The sequence below is a fragment of the Antedon mediterranea genome, chromosome 11 (assembly GCF_964355755.1).
Source record: "Antedon mediterranea chromosome 11, ecAntMedi1.1, whole genome shotgun sequence".
In the NCBI taxonomy this organism is placed as follows: Eukaryota; Metazoa; Echinodermata; class Crinoidea; order Comatulida; family Antedonidae; genus Antedon; species Antedon mediterranea.
In genome coordinates this window covers 2,870,164-2,896,058 of record NC_092680.1, presented here as the reverse complement: position 1 = coordinate 2,896,058, position 25,895 = coordinate 2,870,164, and the positions used below count along the sequence as shown (strand labels likewise).

Below are 25,895 nucleotides of genomic sequence, written 5' to 3'. Positions count from 1 at the left end.
CAAAATATGAATATCATGTTTTCCCTATTATATACAGAAACTGCTAATAGACACCCTAACTTTACAATGCGCCTGACATATGTTACTCGTATCTTATTTCCTAAAATAATTGTCTATAAACAAGTTTTTACAACAGCTGCTTTAGGAAGTTTTTAATGAAGTAATCCAACAATTCATGACCATATAATTTGTATCTCAAAATACTCCTTTTTAAAACTAAGTTGATGTATTAGAACTTAGTGATTAGAGCGTAAGTATAATGTTGTTATAAATATTATATATTCATTATTATTTATTTTAATTTAATCACACTGTTGTTTACAACAAGACCAGCTAATTCTGGATCATGAATGAACAAATATACAGAATAACATAGCAATTAAAATAAACACAGATAAAAACATCAAACAAAATAACAAGTTTTAACAGTCTTACAACAGTAAATAAATAACGACCAGACAAGCAAAGGACATTTTCAGTGTTTCAGTGTTCTTAACTGGAGAGATACTATAAAATAATTGTGGAAGAATACTGTTTGTAACAGTGTTTTTGTGTATTTACCAAATGGATATCTCTGTTTGAAACACGGGAGTACGAATATGATTCAATAAATTTGAACTTAAATTAGAAAACAAAATTAACATCTAATTCGATAGTGACAGCACTGGCGCCAAATACAATATAATGATCATATCATTTTATTGTTAGATATAGTGTTCTCGCGTTACGATGCCAAACATCTGACTAAAAAGATTCATGAATAACGTCACGTAATACGAGTATGCTTTCTTTCTTTTGATTTTGCGGGTAATGCAACATCCTGCGAAGGAATGGTATTTAAAGCAGAATATTGAATAGCCAGGGTCAGTTGCACGAACGTTTATAAAGCTCTTCCACGATGGTCGTTAAAACCATTTATTGTTTACTTTTGTTTATCTTTCTTATATATGATCTTAGTGGCGTATCTGCACAAAGTACATGCCAAAGCGATTTGTGTGAATATGGTGACTGGGGATCATGGACATCTTGTATTTGCCATATTTGCGAGCATAGCACAACCCAACAAGAGTATAGACGGGAGTGTATTCGTCGACAAGCTGTTCTAACCAAACCAGACGGTTGCAATTGTCAATCTTCAGTTGAGTTTCATTGTGGCGAAGTATGCTGTAATGAAAACTGCCCTACGACGGCTTGGTCTGAATGGAGCACGTGTCCCGAACAATGCGATGCCAACGCGTACAAAAATCGTACGCGTACAAAGTACCCGGAGTGCGATGAGTGTGACAATTTAGCTGAGGGTGTTCCCTGTCAACCGGAGGGATGTTGTCCTGTAAATTGTCAGCTAGATACTTGGGGTGACTGGGGAGAATGCTCCGTGAATTGCCAGAGCGAAAGCGGAGTTAAAACACGCTACAGGTTGTACGAACAAGCAACGTGTGGTGGAATTGAATGTACAAGTAGTGACTACACGGAGACAAAAACCTGCAAAGGCTCTGATACATGCGGATCAGGTACGGGAGGCAATAATAACAACAATGGTGATACAGATGACGACAAAGATGAGGACAACGATGACGACGGCGGTGAAGGAGTTGACGGCGGCGATGGAGGAGGTGACGACGGTGATGACGGTGAAGGACACAATGATAGCCTTAGTACTGGCTGTATTACAGGAACTTGGAGCAACTGGGGGTTTTGCCCATCAGGAGATTCCCAATACAGAATTCGACCAACCTTATCCGGAGTTTGTGGTGGCGAATGTAGTGTGAATGACGGCATTGAGTCCAGAGAATATCCGGTGAGTTGGATAATCAAGTATTCGCTTATCTAACGTGTTCATTCACATTTTTTCATAATAAATAATAAAGTCATTAAAGCCTTTATATGCACTGATAGGAAAAAAATAAAGAGAAAGAAACGTAAGCGCAACAAAAGGGAGTTGACCAATGACAACGGCATTGCGCTTACGTCCTTGCGTTGCGTTCTACAAGAGACACAACACTTAACGTAAGGGGTTTGACCAATCACAAGTGATGGATTATTTCAACTGCCGCTTGTCATTGGTCAACTCGCTTGCGTTACGTCTACATCCTTACGTTGCGTCCTAGTGGGAACCAAGCTTTATGGGTACCTAAATGTACAGGTACACTTTTGTTACTAATGTACTATTACTCGTTTTAGTGTGAAATGCGAATTTTCAGCAAAGTAACGGCTTCAGTCATTCTAAGCGAAGTATTGCAGTCAAATGGTATGCATTTATATTATTGATAATAACTATTTGAACTAAAGTAAACTATGTCGAATGATTGGGTTTATTTAATTGTTTTCGAGTCACGAAAAATGAATGAAAAATATCGAAATAATGTTGAGTTCCATAATTTCTTAGTTCAAAAGATATTATAATTTGTAAGTGAGTTTGTGCCTTAAGTAATCTTATTGAGATACTATTCCACCTAAACAAAAAAAGAGAAAAAATATACAAATGTAATATCAGTAAACAATGTTAAACATTATCATATAACTTGATATTGTATATATGTTATAGATCCAGATATATCTGTGATTCTATCAGAGCTTGGACCACCGACAAACCTAGAGCGCCAGGAAATTAAGTCATACTACAAAGTAGCATATGGAAGTGTAAGTTTATTTTGTGTTCGTCCTATCAAAGTATAATACAACTATTACTTTAGTTGCTGTAAATCTTTAATTAATTCAATTATCCTGAATGTTTTATAATCGCGGAAATAAAAGTATTTAGTGTTATTAGATGGTTACTTTTGTTTTTGAAACTAGAATTTTTTAAATTTTAGATATTTTTGTTTTTGGTTTCATATTTGTATATATTATCAATACTAAATCTGTATATCTAATTTATGTGATTAATTATTTCCATTTTAGGAACTTGTCGATGAGCTAATTGAATCAATACCGGATTACATTGGACTAGACTGCCTACTTCTGCTTCTAGAATCGGCAGAATATTTTTCCGCCAACGTGTTAATACCTGCTATCCAGGTAATCCAGATTTATTTCAACTTTAGAAAAAAACGGTTAACTAGAGGAGAACAATAATCTAAATTTAATTTATTGTTTACTCTTTCACCTTATTTATCTTACATTCTTCTTCGTTCAAATATTGCTATAGAAAAAATAGTATTTGAGACTTCTAGTTCCTCAATCCTATCGGTATTGTAATATAGAACTCAGTTGAAATGGGATCACAATACAAAACTAGTTAAGAAGTTACCAGTAGAAAAGAAAAAGAATGCCCACTTCTTACTTCGTTCTAAGTAAAACTAAACTCTCCTTACACAACTATTCATATTACAAAATACAGTAATCAAAATATACACGTAATAAACAAAATGAAAACACTTTTAATATTAATCAATGTGTGTTCGTGATTACAGAATCACGATGAACGTGTGATAAGCCAAGTGTTGATCCAGAAAACGAATAAGGTAAAGTTCTTCTTCGTTTTTTTATCAAACAATATAAGAAACTGAAACATAATTGAGACAGACGTTTCCTTTTACATAATGAAACAGTTGCAAATTGTTGCTGTTGTTTAAAAAGTTGATAAAATATATTTATAATTTATTTTATTGTTTTGTAGGAGGTCAATAAAATCAACGACGCTTATACACAATGTAAGTTATTGAATATTCAAATATTTTATATGTGCGATTTTTCGATAGACGTGTTCTATTAATTGGTTGAAAGGTATCTTTAATTTTAATGTTTTAGTACTAAGTTTTTGTAAGCAAAAATTATAAACTATAGACATATGAACATGAGTTAAAATATCAAATAACGATCTAATTTTTTCCTGTACTTTTGTCATTGTTTACATCAGTACGAATTAATAGTCTCATAATATTTTGTCAAATTTCAAATCTAGTGACTGGACGAACAATGGATGCTGATTTAGCTGATGTTTTCCAGACAAATAATGAACGTCTTTTACGGTCACTTGCAGAGGTAGAGTATGATTATTATATAAATTGCATTCCAATAGTGCATCAGAGGCGGTAAAGTAATCACCTTAAAGCTTCTGTAATTAGTAAATATAAAGCGTGGTTCCCACTGGCGACGCAACACAAAGACGTAACGCAACGCAAGTGAATTGACCAATCACAAGCGATGGCTTATTCGCTTGTGATTACTAACTGTCTATAACTTCGGTTGTCATTGGTTAAAACGCTTGCGTTGCGTTTACGTTTTTGCGTTACATTCTAGTGGGAACCAAGCTTAACCAATGTATCTGTAACGACATTCTGTTTGTTATGTTTGCTGTTATTGTGTAGCTAGTAATTACATAAACTGCATGTGATAATCCATAACAAATCTTTTGTATCAATGCCAAAAATTAAAAGTGAATTATATATAATATCTTTGATATAGGGTGGCCGAGATGAGACTGGTTCTCTTGATGAAACTCTGTTGGATACAGATGTACATACACTTAGAGACGTAAGGACATTCTACTATTTCTTATTTAAATGTTGACTCTCTAAGCTACTAAAAAATACTAATCTTTGATTATATCTGGTATCAGATAGTTCACAGCACCAATGAGTGTAGACTTGCTGAATGAAATATTAATTAAGTAATTATACTATAATTTTTAAACAAACAGTCGGTTCAAGTAAAAATTAAAGTTCTCTACATCTTTTTACAGTCTGTTCGTAAGAATGCGGGAAACGCTCGTTTGGTCCAAAGTGTATTGTCAACACGTGATTTCGAACATCTTCAACATGTCCTGGCAAAGTTTGAGGAGGTAAATATCATCAAGTTTTGATTTCTTTCTTTTTTTTCAAATTTCTACTAATTTTACAATATTTGAGAACATCTCAAACATGCGTTAAAAATGAGTAAAATATTACATATCTTATTGTTTTTCATGTAAACTATAAGATTTACCCAAGAAACTTCAAATACTATCTTCAACGGAATATAAAAGGCCCTGTGATGCACGGATTTCTTAACATTGGTAAGAAATACGATATAACTGTTGTTTTAGTGTGTAAAAAGTGTCACTGAATATTTGTCTTACTGTTTGCCTCTGGACTCACTAGTGATATAGGGCCTACGGTTGGCTATAATTAAATGATTGCAATCCATCTATTGAAATGAGTTGGATTTTTTTGTAACAAACATTTTTTTTTCTTATCACTAGTGCAAGTCGCCGAGGACCCGGTCCTTTATTGTGTAGTTCGCATTCATGACGCCCTCTATCCTTCTTCTGGAAGTGTTGACGAGAACCTGTTGGTAAACACTGTCATAGATTGTGCAAGAGTGAGTATAAAAGAGTATTTTTATTTTTAAAAAAGACAAACATTTAGTTTTATTATAATTTATTTATTATTGCATTATTCGATTGTTACTTTGACATGCTTGATAGTTATTATTTCGTTGTGTATAATAATGTAAATAAATCCAAAGGCAAATTACTGAAAAAATGACAATGATGTGGGTATCAGTGGCTGGATCTCAATGGAGATACAAAATAAAAATCAAAACGAGAAGTAAAACAGCCAGAAAAGTTAGCAGAGCTTTCGGGCAACACTAGCCCTTCATCAGTGCAATATAATGTAAATATAGATGTATACATGTAGACCAATAGTAATTGTTTATTCTAGAATGTGTATTTACAGTTGATCTTGAATAGTACACAGTATGAAACCATATTAATATTTTTATTTTCTAAATTTATTCTCAACAACTAAAAACGGTATATATTATTATTCAAACAATGTTTGTAATTTTCTTTTTATTATAGAATGATATGTGCTTTGTGCGTGACAAATACTTAACAAAATATGACGTCAAACTTGTTGATGACATCATTGTGAAGTATGATGGTAGATGCCAAGATGTACTTTTGGCAGTTGTAAATTAACAAAACTGCGGTACACACCAAATACCAACACGCATTGTGTTCTTTGTACAAACATAGTTGTTGTTTTTAAACTTTCTTAAATACATTGTATTACTTTAGTTGCTTGATGGTATCAGGGAGGAGAAACATTGTACTAATATTTGTTTAAATGTTGTAAATAAACAGATTCACTAAATGTATAAGCATGTTTGTGGAACTCAGAGAAATAAATATTATATTATTTCAGTTCAGAGGTACACTGAAGAAACTTTATATATTTTGTTTCAAAATATAGGTGTCATTTCCGCAGCTCTATTTAAAACAGTTTGGTATGCCGTGTGTTATTATGCAAATTAGTTTGTGCAGGTGTAGTGGGGAAGATGGTATTGTTAGTCATAACCCGCCACACTGTGGTATTACCATATTTATTGTATATCATGAACATATTTTTGAAAATTTATATGTAAGTTTTTAAAAAGTCTCTTATTTGAAGCATTTAAACTGCATTATATAGACTTCAGTTAATTATCATACGTGGTTAATCATTTGACTAATCTAGTTACCCGTTTCTAACAAAAAAATAGTTGTTCCAAATAAAAATGTTATCTATTAACTACTAATAGTAGGCTATATAACAACAAACAAAAAATGTAACAAATATAAAATACACCAAAAACATGGAATATATTAAATAATTTATCAAACTGGTAAAAGAAATGAATTAATTATAAAATTAAAATAGTGTATAACAATATTTAAACCAACAAAGAATAGAAGGTGATTACAATAATACATTTTTATTATTAAATTTGTATTATTTTCTCCTCTACGTTTAATGCCCTAAAAGTATAGTCCTATAAGCACAATGCACTAAAACTATAGGCCAGGGTTTCTACTTGTTATTCTATATGGTTTTCACAATCCCAAGAAGCACTTCAACATAATCATCTTTGCATTCCTCTTTGATGTAGTCATGCATCTTCTTAGAATACATGTTGTAAAATTCTGTCTTCATTCTTAGAAGATCAACCTGAAACATGGAGAATTAAAAAAAAATGATTATTACACATTACAAGGAAAATCATTGGTACACATATGGCGTGTTATACCTTAAGCTGGTAACTCGAGTTAGTGTAGGGAAGCGAAAGTTTTTTCAGCTTTGGCGCTATATTTAAATCGATTGGACCGTGCGTTGGAATGTTATCAATCTTGCATACAATGAGTCTCTCCCCTTACAATGGTTGCTGTGTGATATTGTTATTTTCACGAAAGGAATGTGTAAAAATCTTTGGTATACAGTATATTCCGATTGACATGGTTGCTAAGGTTGTAAGTAGATGTTTAATTGTAATGCTTTAAACGATTCTACCTTTCTACATTGATGTAATTGTTGCGTTTACATAGTAGTCCAAGTCTACGGATAATCTTGTATTGAATGATCTTATTCCGTTAAGCTATTTTGAATATGTTATATTGTATCTCTTTAGTTCGATAACTTAATATTGTTTCACTTTCATGTTAGTTATAAATCAATTCAAGTATATTTTTTTTTACATTGATTAATATTGATATGAATAATATTCTATAATGATGGGATTGTAGTTTACCATAATGTTGGGTCAAGTGTTCATTACAAGTGGTGATGAGTGTCTATAAATATATGTTTTATTGTACTTTTAGTGGGTTTTATATGTATATGTGTATGTGAATACATATAAAGTCATCTTAGTTCATCTTGTATCGTGTTATTTTACATATTATGTATATAAACATCAGAATAAATTCTAAGCCCCATGGTGATATAATGCAATTTAATTAATTAATTTGAAATGATAACATGAGGAAATCTGTGATAAAAAATCGCCCCAAATATATACGGTACGGAAGATACAATTAGTTCTGGTAACCAATACGGTGTATCCTATCCTTTCTGCCTCCATTTATAATGCAAATATCTTAGCCTCACTCGCCCACATCTGTGTGAGGTTGACGCTAATAAACAGATTCTCAAGCCGAACCACGAAATTGGAAAAAAAAAACATTTTTAACAAGAATACCAACAACGTAAACAGACTAACTCGAGACTTATGAGTCAAAATCTAGATAACGTATCATAAAATAATATATTATCCTCATTAACTAAACTAATCTCTTTATCTAAATAATTAGGATTAATAAACGATTTCGATTTTCGATGAGTTATTTCATTTGTTACCTCAGATCGTGAGATTACCACTCGCATTAGTTGATCATCATCCTGCAGCAGTCCTTGCATTGATTGGTAGATTCTCTCAGCAAAGAATTTTGCCGGGTTACATGCTGTTTTTACTGAAATAAAAAATACAAGAAATCTCTCTTTACCTATCACTGTTTTAGATTGCACTGTCCAACAAACTTTTCGTGTTTCTTACTCAAGAAAGAGTGAGTGCGTAATATTACGTGTTATGCTTGTTTGCAAAGTCGTATGCGCAAAACGGATGAATTGACCAATCAAGTGAAAATGCGTATGATCCATTGCATCGTGATTGGTCAAATTACTTGTTGCGTCCAAGTAGGAAAGCTTAAGTAGGCATATACAGTACGTATACTTACTAACTGCAAGATATCCTTCTTGGAGATCTCCACTAGCCTGTTCTTCAATAGCTCCTTCGATTCCAAGTTGCGAAATCTGGATTTACCGGAAGAAAAGAAATATATGATTTACAATCAGACACTGTCAATAGTAAAGTTCGGGACTCTATGACACCACTTCCTTGTGCTGCTTCTACGTCCGTGTGTTGCATTTATACGTCCTTGTGTAGAGTCTACGTCATTGCGTTGCGTTTGTGTCCTTAAATTTCGTCTACGTCATTTCGGCTACGTCTATGTCCTTGAATTTCGTCTTTCTACGTCATTGCGTTGCGTCTATGTCCGTGAATTTCGTCTACGTCATTGCCTTGCGTCTATGTCTTTGAATTTTGTCTACGTCATTGCGTTGCGTCTATGTCCTCGAATTTCGTCTACGTCATTGCCTTGCGTCTATGTCTTTGAATTTCGTCTACGTCATTGCGTTGCGTCTATGTCCGTGAATTTCGTCTACGTCATTGCCTTGCGTCTATGTCTTTGAATTTCGTCTACGTCATTGCGTTGCGTCTATGTCCTTGAATTTCGTCTACGTCATTGCGTTGCGTCTATGTCTTTGAATTTCGTCTACGTCATTGCGTTGCGTCTATGTCCTTGAATTTCGTCTACGTCATTGCCTTGCGTCTATGTCCTTGAATTTCGTCTACGTCATTTGCGTTGCGTCTATGTCCTTGAATTTCGTCTACGTCATTTGCGTTGCGTTTGTGTCCTTGAATTTCGTCTACGTCATTTGCGTTGCGTTTGTGTCCTCGAATTTCGTCTACGTCATTGCCTTGCGTCTGTGTCCTTGAATTTCGTCTACGTCATTGCCTTTGCGTCTATGTCTTTGAATTTCGTCTACGTCATTGCCTTGCGTCTATGTCTTTGAATTTCATCTACGTCATTGTGTTGCGTCTACGTCCTTGCATTGCATCTCTAATGTATTATCAATATGCATACTCAGGATCCTTGGTATGCTTTACTGGAAGTTATTGAGCAAAATTGAAATATTAACTATACCATACCTCGTCATATGCTTTAAATGTGGCCCTCAACTGTGCGTCACTCTGACTAATAAGAACATCATTGATCTCTGATTTGTCAATCCCCCACTGACCTTCCCCAGCCTACAGTACAAAAATAATATGAACAAATATAAAAAATTACAAAGAACGTTTATAGGCCGACAGTATGTATTTGATTCAATCGGGTTGAATGTACTAAGGCCTACAGTATGTATTTGATTGAATCGGATAATGTGTACTAAGGCCTACAGTATGTATTTGATTGAATCGGATTGAATGTACTACGGCCTACAGTATGTATTTGATTGAATCGGATAATGTGTACTAAGGCCTACAGTATGTATTTGATTGATTCGGATTCCTTTGCGGATGGAATTCACTACATGTATTTGAATAAATAAACCCTGTAAATTATAATATAGGCTCATATATTATGTATTATCATTGATTGATTGTTTATGCAACATCAATAAATATCAGAATCTTGTTGATGGTACCCGACAACCCAAATGAAAGACACGCTTATTTCTCCTTAAAACTAACAAAAAAAATGAATGAATCCCTGGTTCTCACTTGGACAACGCAACATGATCAGTTTGGAGTTTGATCAATCACGACGCAATGGAACTCCGAACGGTCGATTGTGATTGGCCAACTCACTTACTTACGTTGCGCTTACGTTGTTAAGCAGGAACCAATCAGAAACCAAGCTTCATCCAAATTAATATTTACCTCAAATATTGCTTTTGCGTCGCGTCGAGCCCTCACAAAATCCACTTTATTGCTCTCATCTCGTTCAGCCTATAGTTATACAAATGTATTGTCTTATCTTTAATACTCATACAAGTAGGCCTACTGTAAACAGATGGCAACATCAGATTATTAAAACAAATCGATTATTAATGATAGGCCTAATAATTAAATATCTAAAATATTTATACAGTAATATTTGCAACATCTGTCTGTCGTCTCATTTGATGCATAATGTAATGTACTTATCTATGAAAATAATCATTCTGTTACGATAGCCATTTTGCGCATGTTAAGTGTATATAGATTTGAATTAAAGCTTGGTTCCCACTCTAGCACACAATGGCGTAAGCGCAACGCTAGCAATTTAACCAATCATAATACATGGATAAATATACGGTCGCTTATCCTTAGTGGGAACCACGCTTATGAAGCTTTCGTTTTTACGAAGCCCCATACGTAAAATTCAGTAAAATATCCTAAGTCCGATGAAATATTAGTAGGCCTACATAAATTGGCTTTACCTTTGCGAATGAAACTAGCAGGTGCTTAAAATGGCCTCTTGTCTCCGAGTTTAAGTCATCTAACAACTTGCGCTTGTAAACTGGAATAAAATGTAACGGAATAGATTTTTTTTTTTTTTTTATTACGCTTTATACGATAATCGTCTTAATGCACAGTTTAGCCTGTATTCATTGTCTTTTTTATTTATTTTTTAATTTCTATTTTTGTCTGAAAATATCCAAGCTCAAGTAGTATACGTTTGAAACGCCATATGTGCAAAAATAGTAATCTGATTACTAATAATATTAAGACAATACTCCGTCTGGAACCCAGACTATTGACTAGAGGACAACCGAGCCGCCGTCAATATTCTGTTGACAATTTTGTTTTGCAGTGTATCGATTGAACTTAATGTAATTATGTAGGCCTATACTCAGTTGCTTCGATTTCAGTTTGAAATTATTTCAAGGCAATAAACCCAGCAGTTATATCAATATTCAATGAATAGTATAATAATGATGACACGAAACTTACGTTCCTCATATGCCATTTTAATGTCGTTCAATCGCTGAAAGATAAAGTATTTTATAAAAAGTTCGTACTACAAATAACAAGCTACATTAGGACTTAAACCATTGCTAAATATTTATTTAAATTTAAATACATTTCTGTATATCTGTTCAATTGTTTGTGACAATCAATGCAAAAAGACAATATGAATGCATGTTATTAACATAACATATGCTGGTATTAGTTCACTTACCTGGTTGTCACGTGACAACAAAATACCAATCAGCGCCTTGTCGTCTGTTAAGAGACCCTGGGAAACAAATCAATTCATAATTTAACTTTTAAATTAATCTATTGTTATGGGCTGACGTTTGATCGATCATCATTTCATGATGAATTACCATAACATTTTGGATAAATCAAAATTACTTATCATGGGTTTGTTTTTTATCAGATGACATGTTAAAGTGAAATAGTGTAGGCCTGAACATGCATGATATAGGGTACAACAACCATTAAAAAAACAACGTTGTATAATGAAATCTATGCGAAATGAAACACAGTAAGATATGTAACAAAATAAACACTTAAATTCCACTTTTACTTTATATATTTGAAATTTTTTACGAAAATAAATGTTTATTTAATTTAATTATAAGGTTCAGAATCGTAATCTTGTGATGCTTCTCAGCACAACATTGAAATAGTATTACAGTAGTTAGTAGTTTTGCCATAATAGCTTGAAACATATGTCAAGCAGGCCGTGAAAAAACAGAAAGCAAACAACAGTTTATAGTGTTTATCTACAAATAATAATTAGTATTATTCTTTCAAAATCATTGAAATTACTAGAATCAATATGTGTTCCTGGCTCAGAATAGATTTTCTTATGTTAGCGGTGTTAGGCTGATATTTTTCTCCTCGGCATACTTTTCAAACTATATTTCCCCCAGCCGATTCCCGTATGTTGACATATCTAACCCATACAAGAAAACTTCAGAGGTGTTGGTTATTGTCGGTAATAATACCGTACGAAATGTTGCTAGGTTACCATATTTTTATTTTATTCAATCGAATAAAATAAATAAAATATTTTCTATTGTTTCTTTAGTTTCTTTAGTTGTCAATGGTTTCTATGTGTAAAATATATATGTGAATGCTTTCATGTCTCAAATTATGTTTTGTTGATGATTTTGGCTAAAAATAAATGTTACTTTTACCTCCATCGCTTTGTACAGACACTTTGCATCATACACTTCCGGTGTATCGAGGAGACCAACGATTACGTCAGACATGTCTCCACTCAACCGTTTTCCAAGTTCCACATCAAGATCCTAATAATTGTACAATATTAAGACAAATTATCTTTAAGACAATAACGTATTTCAAAAAAGCATCTTATAAGTTACCATAACTTGCTTACATTATGCGTTGTCTGTAAAAATGTATAACTGCCACTGTTGGTGAAACTTTAATCTTGCACTAGGCTACCAAAATTTCGACAACATTTACAATACGAGGCACCTGGTTTTTGTTTATACCCTGTTTTTTAAAGACCCGTAAACGTTTGGAACCGCAAATTCATTTTATAATCCTACCTTTTTGTAGTCATTTTTAAACTGCCATTTAAGAATCTGACGTTGTTCATTCGACCTATTCACCAAAATGTCTGTCACTGCTTTCAAATCCACATCTACAAATACAAAATGCACTTTAAATATCTAATATACACTACTCCTTTTTCCTTTCACTCCTGCTTTTGGTTTAATTTAAGTTTAAAATGGAAAATGCGGGAATTTACGGTTCAACAAAATAGAAAAATGTAACTGTAACCTTTTTCTTTTATTGCTTTCTTCATCCGCTTAGCATCGGCCACTCTATCAAAATTCTGATCGGGAAACACTGTTCCCTAATAATTGAATAAAATGGAAAAATCTTAAACATAATATAATTTGATAAAAAAAGCCTTGATAAGCTGAAGAGATAATATATTTCTGTTTGGTTTTGTTAGCATTTTTATGTCATAATTTTTGACGTACGAGGCATGTTCAATTAAAATGTGCGGGTACTGTATAACAGTTTATCACAGTAAATAAAAACACTGAAATACCATGTTTAATTAAATTGATATGAATAAACATTGGTATTAAACAGATAGCAATATTACTTAATATGTTAGCATGGCCTATGTAACTACTATGCTGAGAAAACGATAATAATGATGTAAGTCAATCCGGGTTACTTACTAGAAGTAGACTAGTATCTTTCGTCTCATAACTTTTTATGCTGACGTCCTCCCCTAGTACACTAATCGTATCAACTTGAGATAGATCTTGAAGAACATGGTTGAAGTATAATTCGTCACGACCATTGATAGTTATCTGGTGACGGAACATATTATTTGTTATTGTTTAAATAGAAAGCTTCTAGGTATTCCATGGACTGCCAGAAGATCTAATGAAAGTGTAAGGCACGAAATAGGCAAGAAAGGCACATTAATCGAATCTATTATCAAACAAAAACTACAATACTTTGGACATATTGCCAGACGGGAATGGAGATAGTATGGAGAAAATGTCTCCAGTTTTTAGTCATTATTCGACAAGGCACCATTGACATCACCAACAAAAAGTCCACTTGATGACGATTCACATGCTAAATATCCATTTGTAAAATGTACCCTAACAAAATCAAACTCAAAATCCATTGGTTTCCTACCCCGGCCATATTCGACAAGGATTACAACCTCCTCTCCCTTCAAAAAGGCTGGTTCGAGACATTAATATTTGTAGGCCTTAGCACTCACACATTGCAAGTTATTATTATCGACAGGACTGGTTGGACGCACTGCAACAATAACATGTTCATGGATGATATAGATAAATACCGGTACCTATTTTACACACATCATGATGATTAAATAAAACGACATTAAAGTTGTATGAACTTGCAAGTAGTTAAATTTTACGGATGTACAATGGGCGCGTGTGTAGACATTTATTAAGGTTTACAAAAGATCATGGTATGGGTAATTACCGGTATGTTATACTTTATAAGCATCTAAAAAATGGTTTGTTTTTTATCAGAGTTTGGTTTTTATATAACATTTCGTGTAGGAATAAAAAAAGGCAATTTCTATTGATCGAATTTTTGTTTATTTTTTATCTAACTGAGTTAGTATAAATATGATCGTACTAACCAGGATAAAAATAGGTTACATTAACACAATTTTTATCTTTAATAATTAATCCAATAATAAAAGATTGTTGATCATGTAGACTACGTGTTTTTATATAACATTTTGTGTAGGAGAGTCATTTTTTTATTGATCGAATTTCAATGTATTTTATCTAATTTCTGAGTTTTGTATAAATATAATATCGTACAAACCGAGATAAAACGAGGTTACATTACCACTTATTCTAACTTTTAACTGTAATAATTACTCCAATAATCGTCCAAAGATCGTTGGCATTTTGTAGGCTAGTGCTTAATTTTCAAACATTACAGAAAATCAATAAAGCACAAATAATATAATATTATTCGAAGTATTTAACACGAATACACTCTAGATTAAATTCAATTTTACCTAAATTAAAATTATATTGCCAAGCACCAGTAGGAATAATTTCGGATTGCTAACAAATTGCACGACAAAGACAGGTTGATGTAAATGAAATTTGTTTTCCAAATAAATACCCTCATATTGTTTTATGCGTGTTCAACGCCTATCCCAATCATCAATTACTATGATATTGAAAAATACTGTTGATGGATGTCCTTGACGTGATCATTTTAAAACAGGGTATGTACATCCAAGCTTAGTATCAATGGTAGTAAATTCAACAGTGTTATATTTTTAAGCGCAAATTCATAACGTCATAATTGTAGGCCTAACAGAGCAGACTATAATGAATAGTAACTTGAAACGAACCCTGACACATCCCTCCACCATACAACTACGAATAATAATCCCGTATTTGTTTACCGTAGAAGTAAAGCATGTGTTATGCATCACGTTATCATTACAGTACTCTATTATTAAAATGATAGTAAATTCAACAGTGTTATTATTTTTAAGCGCAAATTCATAACCTCATAATTGTAGGCCTACCAGACTATAATAGTAGAACGAAAAATGAACCCTTCTTCCCTAGGCCCTACCATGAAACTACTTCTACAATGATCAGAAGTATGCACAGTAATCCTCTTGTTATCGTAGAGGTAAACATGTTTTAGCATCACGTAATATCATTACAGTACCTTACTACTATATCAAGAAAACCAAATTGTTTAGACCTACCGTATATTTTGTCTGTCCACATGCTATGTCAATTCTAAACGCTAAACTCCTCTGGAACATAAAGCCAGGAGCGCTAACAACTGCGGTAGACCACTTATCTAATATTCTTGCCTTTCTTTCAATTTTCCTTTTATCAAAATCAACAGTGATACGGAGTGCAATATCTGGCATACCCCCTCCACCTCTACGACTACTACTCGAGCTGATTAAATCAATCGCAAAGCTACAAAAAAAACATATACAATAATTATTTGGAAAATATACGTAACAGCAATTGCCAACACGTATAAAACGCGTGCGTACACATTGGTGTGCTTTACTGCTAAACCTACAAATATGTTATATCTTATCTTATACAATAATTATTTGGAAAATATAGGGTACGTAACAGCAATTGCAAACACGTATAAAACGCGCGCGTACACATTGGGATGCTTTAGAGTAACATAACATAATAATGTTCACTAATTGAATGTTTTGTTTGGGTTTTTTTTTAATGTATACATTACAACACTTTCAGCTTTTAGCTGCCTTATAGTGCAAAATAATGTGAGGCTTCTCTCTTTAAACTTTGTAGGTATGTCAGCCTTTGGTATTTGCTTTCTGTGATTTTACTTAATAATAAATATACCTACAAACATACAAACTTTATGTCACAAAAACTGTGATGTGCCCATATATAGACATGATGATGTCATATCACTACCATATGTGTGCACATTACTCTTTTTTTGTCAAACTAGTTTGATATGTAGACAGAGCTTTACATTACTGAATGATACTTACTTTGTTTTTGAAATTCCTTCAAGCTGAACATCACTATAGATGATGCCACCATCAATAGGTTTTGTCAGCCCAACCTTGGCAATTAAACAAATATGTCAGTATTGTAAACCAGTTCATTGGAAAATACACATGTTAATATTAATAATAGTCTGATTAGTAGCTAACGTACTTCAACAATCCATCCTACATCAGCGTTTGTGCACATTGATATGTTAGGATATTGTAGGTTGTTTTATTTATATTGTTAATTTCCTGGTAAAATTTGTTATCATTGCTTTTGTTTTTGTATGATTTGTATATGGATGTACTATCCGAAATAAAGGAAATGAATGAATATTGTCTATATAATGGGTATTCATTTTTTATTCAATGACATTTAAAAAAAAAGCATTATTATTCCTTTTTTTTATTACTTAAATTGTACTTGACTGCTGAACAAATATCTTATCTCACTATTATTAATCACTTATATATTTTCCTTTCATTCTATAATGTTTACATGCCTTGAGTAATAATTATATAAGTAGAAATCATAAACTAGAAATAGATATCAAGGATATTAATGATGGATTTCATCAGATGTAATTTAAGGAAATACTAAATACCAGCATACCGTACCTTGTCAAGCGACGACCGTCCCTGTTTTGCCATACTAGCTAAGGTCTGCATTTTGGTGTTTGTGTTTGGTTAGACTCTTCTGCATACAAGCTCTGTTGATGATCTGTTTGTACTTCACTGGTTGTTCAGACACACTTTTTATTAAATCGCATTGTCACGTGATTACATTGTATAAATTTCCATATATAAATATTTTAGATTGAGGGCGCTGACGTAATTGTAATAATAAATACAGGTACGGACCAAGGACCGTACTTTGTGTTAAAATACATAAATACTTTTGATTGTTTTATGTCAACAATGCCATCAAAGTATAACCGGCCAGGGACACAATTCAGTAAGCCTGCTGTCAAAATATTTTTTACAATTACAGGAAAAATATGTTTTCTTTTGTAATACTTTTTTAAAAATCTTGTGTGGTTAACATCACTTTTATCCATACAATATTTCATCATAATAATTACACAATATCTATACATTTTCTACACTTTCGTTATTTTCTGCCTTTCGTTTTTTTGTGTATGTTATTTTTATATTTTTTTTTTTATTGGTCAGATGTTTTGCCCTACTCTGACGTAATTTGTACTTCATAAATTTGAGAATACTTGCGAAAAAATCATCTGACCAATTAGGCCTACTCAACTCCCTGACGCAAAGCTACTCCACAGCAGGCCTAGTTTAATACAATTATTTTTTTTTTGTAATCTATTATAAAACATATTATTATTCATTACATTTTTAAATTTATAATCTAGTGTTTGCTTGGTTGTACGGTTTCTGAACATTTTTTTCTTTGTTTACTTTTTTATCTGGATTGTTTTGAATCCAACCTGCTTTAACCATAATACCCATTTAATGCATTACATTGTGTGGGCCACATAACAACAATGGTATTCAATTTTAATAACAATTTTGTCTTAACAATCCTCATTAAATCTAAACGTTAATCTTCTAAACGACCCTACTAAGGTGCAGTAAGACGACGTGTTGAGTTATATTTTGTGTTGATGTTTCAATTTCAACACTGTCCCCCGAAACATACGCGCGCCCGCTATTGTGAATATAATTTTCAATTCAATTCTTTAACTATTTTATTCCGTCAAGCAATCTGGCTCGAAAAATGTCTTGTTTATCACGTATATAAAAACATTTAAAATTTAAAATGGACAGCACGAAACCATGTTGACGTGACGTGACTTGTACGCACATAAACACGTTAATTTTATAAATCGTTGTATTAATTTCTGTCCATCATTATTAAGTTTCAAATTAAAGTTTCAGGTTTATCACGAATGATAATAATGCAGGTATACAACATCGCTAGCGAAATCTTTAGCTGAAACGATTTATTATCATCGTTTTTTAAATTTAACCATTTCCAGATCTCTAAATATTTATCGTTCACTCAGAAGCATCTATGGGGAGGCAGAAATCATTATAATTCATGAGATTAATTATGACATGAATTAGGACATTATAGGGCGCAAATGTTTGGACGAGTCTGGGCTTTAGTCTGCTGAGGAGTTGGAGTCCCGGGTTCGATGCCCACAATCGTGTCTGTTTTTAGTAGTTTAGAGGGTTAGGTTCTCTTGTAATTCTTTTGTATACTGTTTTACTTTTGTTTTTGTAATTTAATGGTTCTTTATGCTAAAATTGAATAAATAAAAATTGAATTGATTTCTAAATTGATACTGATTTAAATCGTAGAAATAATTAACAACTCGTGCATTATTCATGATGTCGTCCTTACCCTCGGACGGGATCCCAGCTCCCCTCTATCATCTCTTAAGCTCTGTCTACACTATCAAACTAGTTTGACAAAAAAAGTGTGGTGTTGATATACCTAAATATGGTAGTGATTTGACATCATCATGTCCATATGGGCACATCACATTTTTAGGTCACATAAAGTTGACTCTTCCCTGGTAATACTCTGAACTGAACCACACGCATTATTATTAAATATCTTATTACATTATTGTTACAATTCATTCATTGGCTGTAAATAAATGATATGATGATAACATTTATTATATTATCATATTTATATAAACGAAATAATAATAATATACATTATGAAATAAATAATAATGATATAAATAAAATAGCAAACAACTAGGGTTGTTATCACAAATACCATTAGGCCAAACATGACGTCATCAGACTAGTTGCAGGTATGGGTATTATAGAATGGCATTACGTTTTGCTAATCCAGCATACACGATCGATTTCTCACCAAAGCAATAGGGGCAAAGCGTAACGATTTATTATTAGACAAAACCGTTATCAACAACTATGGTAGAACGTTTGGAAACATATCGGATATAAATGGCTCTTCTTGTCACCCTCAAATCTGCCGGGGGATTTCGAGGGAGAGGAGGAAAAATCGGCAGGGTAACGTTTCGTGGTAAGTTTTATCATTTGTTTGTATTTTTTTATTCGCCCGTATCCTTGAGAGCGACGCATTGTCATTCAGAGTCAGAATTCCAGCTGTGGAAAATATACCTATATTCAAAATCGATAAATACTTTTTTATGACAATCAAACATAGCATTGTACTTTCCATATCTATGCAGTAAATTAATATAATTTATAAAGTTATTATAACTATAATGCATGGTAAAATTAAATTCCATTTATACATATTTATATTACTTTACATTAGCCATTACACTGATGAAGTTGCCCGAACCGAAAGCTCTGTTAATTTTTCTGCCTGTTTTACTTTATCGTTTGATTTAGCTTTTTGCTTATTTTGTTTTGTATACTTCGTTGAGGTCCAACCACTGACACCCACAGCATTGTCATTATTTTCAGTAATTTACCTTTGGATTTATTTATATGTGTATCGATCTGTTCAAATGTCTCTTCAATGTTATAACATCCCATGAGTAACCGATAAGCCTATATTAATGATAGTATGTTTCCATTTGCCAACAAAATTAAAACGTTTGTTAAATTTATTATTTACATTCATTGAATTGATAATAGCAGTTCAATGATATTCAAACATATTATGACAAATTTGATGTTTTAATCAATTGATTTAACCATTCAAAATGATAAATAACATATTGGTGAGGGTGACTTCTTAAAACAATTTTCCTGTCACCCTGATGCTGAGCCACAACAATCAACAGGAATTACATTATACAGCCAATGTAATTTATAACCGGACAAATTTAAACCGGCATAAGTAAGAAAAAAAAAAATTGTACAAGATGTTTAAAAACCGTATTATAACGATATCGCATGCACATCTGGTTAACGTTAATAAATAGAAATTAAGAAATTTATACGGTAAATCAGCTTTTTGAAAATGTGTAAAGTATTATCTTTCCTAATCAAAATGATGAGTTATTTGGATTTGTCCAAGTGTGTTTAATACGAACAAACAAAATTAGATATAACCAATTGATTTTCAATACTCCATTATTTACCTGGGCCGATCAAGCTTTATTGTCAATAATGGCCTATTGTCATTATAATGAATTTGCTTGTCATCCGAAGGTGGGACATTGGAGCATATTGGTGGATATATACGTTTACTCTAAAATTAGAATCATACATCGAAATGAATCGACCGTCACTCACATTTATGATATAATGTAATATATTTTAACAATAATATGGCCCACGGTCATTATAATGAATTTGCTTGTCATCCGAAGGTGGGACATTGGAGCATATAGGTGGATACTGTATATACGTTTACTCTAAAATTTGAATCACACATCCAAATTAATCGACCATCACTCACATTTATGATAATAATGTAATATATTTTAACAATAATATAAGTTACTATACTTTCTAACAACCAGTGGCCGTATTCACCAAAATTCACCACTTAAGTGAGATATTTCCCTATTAGGTATTTCACTTAACTCAATATTAAGTATTTCCCTTTTAAATTGTATTCATTTAGATAGCTGATTTTTTTTTTTATATTTTACTTAGCCTAAGTGTGAATTGTTGAATATGGCCACAGAACCATAATTGACATCAATTATGTAACGAATCACTTAATGCTTCCATTGTTTTTTCTCCCGGTTATAAATCAAGTTAAAGTAGACTGGTTTGGTTAGGAAAAATCTATTCGAAAAGTAGGCCTGTCAAAATCATTATACTATAACACATTACATCCAGAGATAAATTCAACTTCAACGATCTTTCTATTATATTATGCCTCATCCCTTTGAAAAATTAGGAAATTGAACTATTTAATAGGGCATCTATAGTCATTCATGGACCAAATCATAATTTAGGCCTATATAGGAAAACTGATCATCATTTTGTTTGTAAAAACGATATGATATTTCTCCATGGTTACGGACCCATTACACGAGGCACGATTATTTAAATATTAAAAAATATAGTTCTCCAAAAATCAGTATTATAGTATTACATTGTACCATTGCAGGAAATCGCTCGCACTGTTCTAAATAATTGAATATGTTTTAGGCTTAGGCCTACTATTTTCTCGGCTACCCCAATTGAATCCATATCTAAATTATGATAGACGGAAGTGCAAAAAAGGCATTACCATGATACCGTGTAAATATTACAGGTATTTAGGCCAGATTTGTTTTATTTTATCTTGTTTGTTCACACGACAGAATAATTGTGTGACTGTTGTTGCCCGGTCTGAATAAAACATCCTCTGATTAAATAAGAAAGGTCTTTCTTTATAGTCTATTGCGCAATATTTGAATTTGAAAGATATCGGATGTCTCTTTAACATGACTTAAGTTGTATTTACATACATTGAATACCGGTACCCCATACATTGACCAAGTATAGGCCTACACTAATACAAATAGATATCCTGTGTGCCTAAAATAGTAAGGATAGTCACTTTGAAATGAAAATATTGTGTTTTTGAATATCTTGGCTTAGGAAAGAGATTTTTCAAAATGTTTTAATAATTCGAAAGCTTAGTCCAGATAAACCCAATCGTTTTATATTTTGTTGGTAGGCCTACATGATGTTATTGATTGTAACTAAGTAACAGTAACAGAATATAGGGCCTACATTTAACACTTTAGAAATTTAATAGAGTCGTACTTTTACAATGATATTACAACTTTGAAATATCGTGTGTGACTGTTTGTGGCATTTAGCTTTAACTTTGTTTCAGAAACATGTTGTTCCATATATCAAAATATGAATTTTTATAAAGAAAACAAAATAGAATTTTGAAAACGAAAAAGAGAGCCATTCTCATTATAGAGGCTATGATTATATAATTCTCTATTAAGTATGATTCAATGTCAATAATCAACAATTCTGTTTTAATATAACATTTTCTTTGGGCCAAATTTTGTATTTATTATTATTTTTTAATAAGGTAAATTATTTATTTATTTATTTTGCATGCTAATTACAAATAGCTGAAGTAAACACCCGTATTAAGTTATTGTAAATAGTTAGGTCAAAGTTCAGCTTTGTTTTTAAATGTGTGCGCGCGAGCATGAAATGCACTTTAATATAAGTGGCTCTGAAGCTCTAGCTAAGCCTAGCATTTGCACTTAAAGGTTACGGTTATACTTTCAATTAACCACTTATTATAAGGAAAGTTCAATAGGCCCATCATACAATCTACCTAGGCCCTAGGCTACTACTAACTAGACTAGGCCTAGCCTGCGAGCTAGGCCTCTACTATCTCTCCTACTACTAGTAGTACTAGCCTCCTAGCTAGGGGCCAGGACCGCTAGCTTCATAATAAGAGAGTATGGTGTGGGCCTAGCTCCTGATGCATCCCCTACTAGGCCTAGTAGTTGAGATCTAGCCTGGCCTCTGCTAGAGAGGGTCCAAATCCAATATGTATCATATACTGTATGATATAAATGGTATTTATGTTAAAGTATTATTTTGTCATGTCAGACATTGTGATGATGAAATGAGGCTATCATCAACCCCCACTCACTGTTCACTATGTGTGCGTTTATTCTTTGAATATAATTAAACTTTTTCTTTTCACATCCATACATAAATTATTAGCCCTATGTATAGTCTGAATACAAATTCTTTCGGTAAGGTCAATTGTGCCAAACAAATATTTGGTGTGGTCAAAGATAGTGTAGTTTCTTTGGTGTGGTGCTAGCATATCAATACTGTCGTGTGAGTGAAATTCTATGTTTAAAACTTATTGACAAGGACCTTGTGTCTACTGTTATATGCTGTTATTATATAGAGTACCAAACTCTAAACTTCACTATTAATATACTATAAAAAATACATGGTATTTTGCCTGTTAAATCTATGAACGTTTCGTTTTATTTTGAATAGGAGTAACTCAAACAACACAAGTTATAGAGAATGCAGGGTTTGAAGCTGTTTGGGATGAGGTGAGTTTTTACACATTTTTTTGCTTTCTGTTCCAATTTTGAAAGTCAACAGAGTTGAACCTAGAATAATAGTGGTCTAATGATTAAGCACTCTACATCAATCTGAGTTCAAATTCTAGTTTTAAATCTTTAAACTTGTCTTGTCGTTATTTTCTTATTTTCATTGCAGTTCAAAGTTTATAAACATCTTTATAAACATAACTTAACCCAGTTGTCTGACGTTATACTTTAAATTGGAACTCCACTCAGTTTTGTAATTTAATTGAACCTCAGGAAATAAATAAATTGAAAAAAAAAACGTTTTCAGAAATGCCTTTTTATTACAAACATTAAACAATGAATGAGATATATATATCCACCATGATTAAACTACTGTAACAATGGAAGTGGAACTGGTTAATTCTTAACCTAACTCAACATGGGTGTTCAAGGTGTATAACCAAAGAACTCCTCACTCAACTATTAACTTCTTTTCTTAGGTTTTTGAATGGGGGATTGGTTCACCAATCACAGCCAATGAAACAATTGAAGTTTCTGTGTTCATCTTCAACAAATTCCTAAGCAATCGCTTGATTGGTCGATTCCAGATGGTCTTGCAAGAAATACTACAAACAGGTCATGTCAGCATTAGTGAACCGTTAGTCGATGCAAATAATACTAACACAGACGTAAGCATGTTTCATTTATTTCCAAAATTATATCTTTCATATTAATGAATAAAATATAGTTAAAGATGTATTGTCCCTCTGAAAAAATTATTTTTCAACATTTTTTTGTTGATTATTAAATTTTAATGTTCCATTTATTATATCTTTCGTAAATTTCTGAAAATACAGTTAAATCTCTTGTAAAGTAGGCACTACCTAATACCCATAATGCACACAAATTCAAAACCATTTTGATGTTCTAATTAGTGCATTTGATTCCCTGATGAGCTGGGGTGGATAAATCCAAAGTAGCATATTTTTTCAATTCTCAATCCCTTTGAGTTAAAAATAAAAAGAAAGTTTACTTTTTTATTGTAAAATAAAGAACTAGGAAAATGAGTATAAAGCAAGCAATGTTATGGGTAAATTATTTGATACTACAAATATTACATATATTTTGTAATTGCGTTTGTTTTTAATAAAGAATAAGAATAAGAATACTACAAACAATTAATTGAGTGCCTTTGTTTTGAGTTTTTTTTTAGCATCTAGCATTTAAATTTTCAACAGTTTGAAGAATCTCTAACTAGCAAATTGCTAGGATGAATTTTGACCTCTGACCTACGGTAAAAAGACTTAACTTCTCTTAAGAGATATATGTATAAATAAATTGTCTTGAATGATGAATTAATCATAGATTGTAGTATCGTTTGATCTGGAGTACCAGGCCCCAGATGGCACTGTAGGCAACTGGATGGCAACCAGTTTTGCACCAGTTGAATATCCCACCTCCTACTCTATGGATGACCTCAGTGCCTACGATGAAGATGGACAGTACCAGCCCAGCTTGTATAGTCAAACATTTCAACACATGAAGGGAGAAACTGCGTCAATGTACAGTGTCAATTCAAGAAAAAGGTTAGAGCAGAATTTGTATATTTTATTTTTAGTGTGTAAACATGCTCATTTTAAACAATCTATACTTAAAGATGTATTGTCCCTTAAAAACATGACAAATAAAGATTATTAAAATAAAATGACAAAATTCATAATTCAACCAAAAATCAATTGGCTGGCAGCCAATTGACTATTTTCTGCTTTAAATTACAGTTTTTTCATTAAAATAAATTTTGTTTGGATCCAATTTTTGGTCAAAGTTGAAAACTATTATGTGACATTAAAATGGCATATTCAACAAAAAAATGAAAAAAAATTATTTTTCAGGGTGACAATACATCTTTAAACAATCCTAGGCTTAAAAAAAAGAGTATTTGGAAACAGACCACTTTGGTAATGATATCATAGTATACTATGCTAAATAATCAATTTATAAACAGGTCATCACTTTATTGTGATTGCTCAAATTACAATATTATAGCTCCTTTGACAAATGAACAATGATTTTCAGTAAACAATATTCATAAATAGTTAATACTATTCATTCATAATCCATTATGATTATGCTAAATTTCTGTTTCTACAATTTTTCACATTTTGCAGTCACTGTGTATTGCACTTTCTAGTAGAAATACTGTAAAAATAAAGTACAGTTTAGAATACATTAGATTAGAACCCTCATAAATTCTAGATATTCTCATCTGTATTGTATGTACAGTGTAAATAAATTCATTTGTTTTTATTATTAATATTTATTGTAATAATATTATTGTACTTATAAATAGATTTCTTTTAAATCAGACATTTTTTAACAGTATTATTACTATATATTTTTTTGAGATATTTTTTAATTCTAATCTTTTTTTTTATTATTAATATTTATTGTAATAATATTATTTATTATTTATGAATAGATTGAATCTTTAAATCAGAAATTTGTAAACAGTATTATTATTACTATATATATTTGTTTGAAATATTGTAAAATATTATTTTTATTTTGTTTATTTGTTTTCTCAA

At 32.1% G+C, this 25,895-nt stretch overlaps 3 protein-coding genes across 10 annotated transcripts in view; 2 read left to right on the top strand and 1 right to left on the bottom strand.

Moving 5' to 3' along the window:
* Window positions 1-744: 744 nt before the first annotated feature.
* On the top strand, window positions 745-5,905 carry LOC140062786 (annexin A1-like). Its single transcript, XM_072109115.1, has 12 exons — window positions 745-1,798; window positions 2,182-2,248; window positions 2,546-2,640; window positions 2,902-3,018; window positions 3,414-3,464; window positions 3,620-3,653; window positions 3,905-3,984; window positions 4,408-4,476; window positions 4,685-4,783; window positions 4,921-4,996; window positions 5,183-5,301; window positions 5,786-5,905. Exons 1-12 carry the CDS (start codon window positions 899-901, stop codon window positions 5,903-5,905), a joined length of 1,827 nt encoding a protein of 608 aa, XP_071965216.1. The 5' UTR covers window positions 745-898.
* On the bottom strand, window positions 5,357-17,082 carry LOC140062787 (annexin A13-like). 2 transcript variants are annotated; one of them, XM_072109116.1, is made up of 15 exons: window positions 16,982-17,082; window positions 16,364-16,437; window positions 15,578-15,800; window positions 13,521-13,655; window positions 13,108-13,183; window positions 12,873-12,967; window positions 12,495-12,608; window positions 11,528-11,584; window positions 11,299-11,332; window positions 10,785-10,864; window positions 10,243-10,311; window positions 9,511-9,612; window positions 8,477-8,552; window positions 8,100-8,212; window positions 5,357-6,914 (listed from the first exon to the last, which is right to left on the bottom strand). In XM_072109116.1, the coding sequence occupies exons 1-15, from the start codon at window positions 17,030-17,032 to the stop codon at window positions 6,789-6,791; spliced, it is 1,425 nt and encodes a 474-aa protein (XP_071965217.1). In that variant the 5' UTR covers window positions 17,033-17,082; the 3' UTR covers window positions 5,357-6,788. The 2 variants fall into 2 exon arrangements, with proteins under 2 accessions (XP_071965217.1, XP_071965218.1); XM_072109117.1 differs by lacking the exons at window positions 15,578-15,800; window positions 16,364-16,437; window positions 16,982-17,082 and adding an exon at window positions 13,993-14,082.
* A 2,110-nt stretch (window positions 17,083-19,192) lies between these two features.
* Window positions 19,193-25,895, top strand: part of LOC140063053 (otoferlin-like) — a 41,292-nt gene continuing 34,589 nt past the window's right edge. For 4 of the 7 annotated variants that reach the window (XM_072109489.1, XM_072109487.1, XM_072109484.1 and 1 more), the window contains exons 1-4: window positions 19,193-19,388; window positions 23,273-23,331; window positions 23,811-23,999; window positions 24,676-24,896. In XM_072109489.1, the coding sequence (XP_071965590.1) occupies window positions 19,310-19,388; window positions 23,273-23,331; window positions 23,811-23,999; window positions 24,676-24,896 (548 nt within the window). In that variant the 5' untranslated portion in view covers window positions 19,193-19,309. The remainder of the gene's footprint in view (window positions 19,389-23,272; window positions 23,332-23,810; window positions 24,000-24,675; window positions 24,897-25,895) is intronic. The other 3 variants (XM_072109490.1, XM_072109488.1, XM_072109485.1) reach the window with 1 other exon arrangement.

Coding starts and splice junctions, on each gene's coding strand:
- LOC140062787 (XM_072109116.1), bottom strand. CDS start 17,032: ATGCAGACCTTAGCTAGTATGGCAAAACAGGGACGGTCGTCGCTTGAC. Junction 16,438..16,981: donor GACGGTCGTCGCTTGACAAG/GTACGGTATGCT, acceptor TTAATTGCCAAG/GTTGGGCTGACAAAACCTAT. Junction 8,553..9,510: donor CATTTAAAGCATATGACGAG/GTATGGTATAGT, acceptor CGGTAAATCCAG/ATTTCGCAACTTGGAATCGA.
- LOC140062786 (XM_072109115.1), top strand. CDS start 899: ATGGTCGTTAAAACCATTTATTGTTTACTTTTGTTTATCTTTCTTATA. Junction 1,799..2,181: donor TTGAGTCCAGAGAATATCCG/GTGAGTTGGATA, acceptor TACTCGTTTTAG/TGTGAAATGCGAATTTTCAG. Junction 5,302..5,785: donor CTGTCATAGATTGTGCAAGA/GTGAGTATAAAA, acceptor TTTTTATTATAG/AATGATATGTGCTTTGTGCG.